Here is a 2867-nt window from a genome sequence, read left to right as displayed (position 1 = left end):
CAACACAAAGTCTCCTCATTTTGCTTTTGCATCCCCCTACTTTTCGACCAAATTGCATCTCTTTACTTTATTCCTCGACATCACTTGCTCAACGACAGATCCCAGATCCTTATGTTTTGATTGTGAAATCTATGTATTACCAATCTGAAATTATAAACAAAAGCGAATCTATAATTTTATATTTCAAATAATCGCATCACCGGCCAAGTGATGCTATAAATATCGGAGACTTTTCAGTTAATAATAATTTAAGCCTGTGATTACTAGTGAACTACCACCTCCAATGGCTAAAAGTATCACCCCTTCGTCCACAGACAACCGAACAAATGTTGCCATTAAATTAAAGCACGCACCATCTTTACCCGAATTATCACTTGAGGAAGCATTTGAAAAGTAGTACAAGGGGATCAATCATTTTGGTCCATTTTGAAGCAATATGCTGGGTTAATATTGGAGGGAAAGCAAACAGTCACCAAACAAGATTTTGTTTTAAAGTTTATTTGGGCTAAAATGAGGGACGTGTGCGACAATTGCCATGTCATTTTTATATATGTTCTCCTCCATTTAAGTCCATGTTTCACACATGCTAATAGAAAAACTCTAAACATTATTAACTCATCTTTAAAATCTAACAACTTTTCAACTTTATTCTTATTTAATATATATTATACCATATGAGAATAAAGTACACACAATTTAAAATAAATAAATCGTAAAATTATATATTTATATAAAAAATTTGTCTCTTTGTCGTGTAAATAGAACAAAAATTTTGCCTGATTAGTTTAAGAGTGATGATTCCCACGCCATGGGAATCAAAGTTATTGCCACTTCGTTCCCCCACCAACCTTTCTATATTATTTGCAATGCAATGATTTAGCTATCAAGCCATCAACTACTTTTGTTGGTGGCACAGTACAATAATGATTTGTTTGACCAACTTCATTATCTTATTCTACGCATAGCTGGATTATGGGTCCATGAATCATGTGCACTTTTTAAAATACTGACAACAATTATATAGTAAAAAAATATTGACAATAATCGATGGCCAGTTCATGGTGTATAAATAATGGAAACTTGTTTACTAGTTAATTACCTAGCCATAGCGTCCGTCTAATGGCTGAAACCACTGTCAGTTCCGTCACAAAATGTCAACCAAATGTTGAGCCTAAGAGCGAGATTTGCGATAAAGAGTATGAATATTACAGCCAAGAATTTAAGGATTTGTTCAAATCTCTTCCCAGAGAAAAGGGTTGGTCTTCTCCGTACATTTATCTGTATCAGGAAATTTGGTATCCCCCAGTACCACTCCAAGGCGTACTCTCTTTTCAAAAGCACTTCCAAGCAAAAGACAGCGATGTGGTTATGGCCAGCTTACCAAAATCCGGTACTACTTGGTTGAAAGCCCTTACTTTTGCCATTATGAATCGTAAGTATTTCTCTCCATCACAAAGTAACCATCCTTTGCTCATTTCCAATGCACATGAACTTGTTCCTTTCTTAGAGTTAAATTACTCTGGAAATTACCAAATTCCTGATCTATCCAACCTGCCTCAACCAAGACTTTTTGGTACACATGTCCCATTTCATTCATTGCCCAATTCAACGATCAAATCCAAATGCAAGATAATTTATATATGTCGAAACCCATTTGACCAGTTTGTGTCTTTGTGGTCTTTCATGAACAAAATAAAACCACCATCCTTACCAAAATTATCATGTGAGGAAGCATTTGAGAGATATTGCTTGGGAACCCAAGACGGTGGCCCAGTTTGGACACACATAATGAGTTATTGGAAAGAAAGTAAAAGCACACCACTGAAGGTTTTATTTTTAAAGTACGCAGATTTGAAAGGAGATATCCAATCATCCTTAACAAGAATGGCTGACTTCTTGGAATGCCCTTTCACTTCAGAGGAGGAAAGTGATGGAGTTATTAAAAACATAATTGAGCTATGTAGTTTTGAGAAGATGAAGGAATTAGAAGTTAATAAGACTGGAAAACTCTTGCAGCAATTTGAAAACAAGGATTACTTCAGGAAAGGTAAGGTAGGAGATTGGGTTAATCATTTTACTCCTTTGATGGTAGAGAAATTGTCTAAACTAGTTGATGAGAAGTTGGATGGATCAGGTCTGTCCTTTTAATTTTACTTTTGACGTGATACAAGATTAATTAGATTTAAGATTTTTGTTTTATTAGAATGATCTTAGTTTTGAATTAAGATTTTGTTTGAATAAATGTAATATTTTATGTTATTCTAGACTATTGTTATTTAATTCTTAAAATTTCTAAAACATTTGCTCAATTTGAATGCTTCTGATTGCCACGGTTTGATTATGAATTGAATAAGACGTTGAGTATTCTCTGCTTGAGCTTCTTCTCTTCCTTTTCTATTTGTCAAGTTTCTTCATCCTTTCTTACTATCTCTTGCTTCTCTATCCTTTCTCTTCTTTTTCCCCTTCTGGTTTTGCATCATTTAATTGCTCGACCGTATAAATTATAAGCATGTTATATGTTTTACCAATGATGACACTAGGAGGGCAAAAAAAATTATTTGAACTGGCCTTTAGAGATCGCTTGCTATATAATCGATTTAAAAAATAAATGTGGCAATTTGGCAATGAAATTATTATGTGTCTGTACCACAAGGGCACAGGTTGTGACAAGTAATATAATGATGAGAAAAGATCATTCCCACAAAGATTTGCATAAAAATCAAGACCAAACAAAAGAAAATGTGAATAAACAAACTCTGATAAGAAGAGTGAATGCTGAAAACTAATTTTAAAAAATATAAAGTGATGAAAATAATTGATTCTTAAACTTCAACAGATTAAAGGGATGTAGGATTATTTATCCCCCT

The 2867-nt window shown here is 33.8% G+C and overlaps 1 protein-coding gene across 1 annotated transcript; it reads left to right on the top strand.

Annotated features, from left to right (window-relative positions):
* The first annotated feature begins 1119 nt into the window (after positions 1 to 1119).
* LOC114712690 (cytosolic sulfotransferase 15-like) lies at positions 1120 to 2283 on the top strand. The gene has a single exon (XM_028897236.1). The coding sequence runs from the start codon at positions 1120 to 1122 to the stop codon at positions 2146 to 2148; it is 1029 nt and encodes a 342-aa protein (XP_028753069.1). The 3' UTR covers positions 2149 to 2283.
* Positions 2284 to 2867: the final 584 nt, after the last annotated feature.

Source organism: Neltuma alba, unplaced genomic scaffold (assembly GCF_004799145.2).
Source record: "Neltuma alba isolate B1F8T4 unplaced genomic scaffold, ASM479914v2 tig00011392_pilon, whole genome shotgun sequence".
Lineage (NCBI taxonomy): Eukaryota > Viridiplantae > Streptophyta > Magnoliopsida > Fabales > Fabaceae > Neltuma > Neltuma alba.
This window is presented reverse-complemented; position numbering and strand designations above follow the sequence as displayed.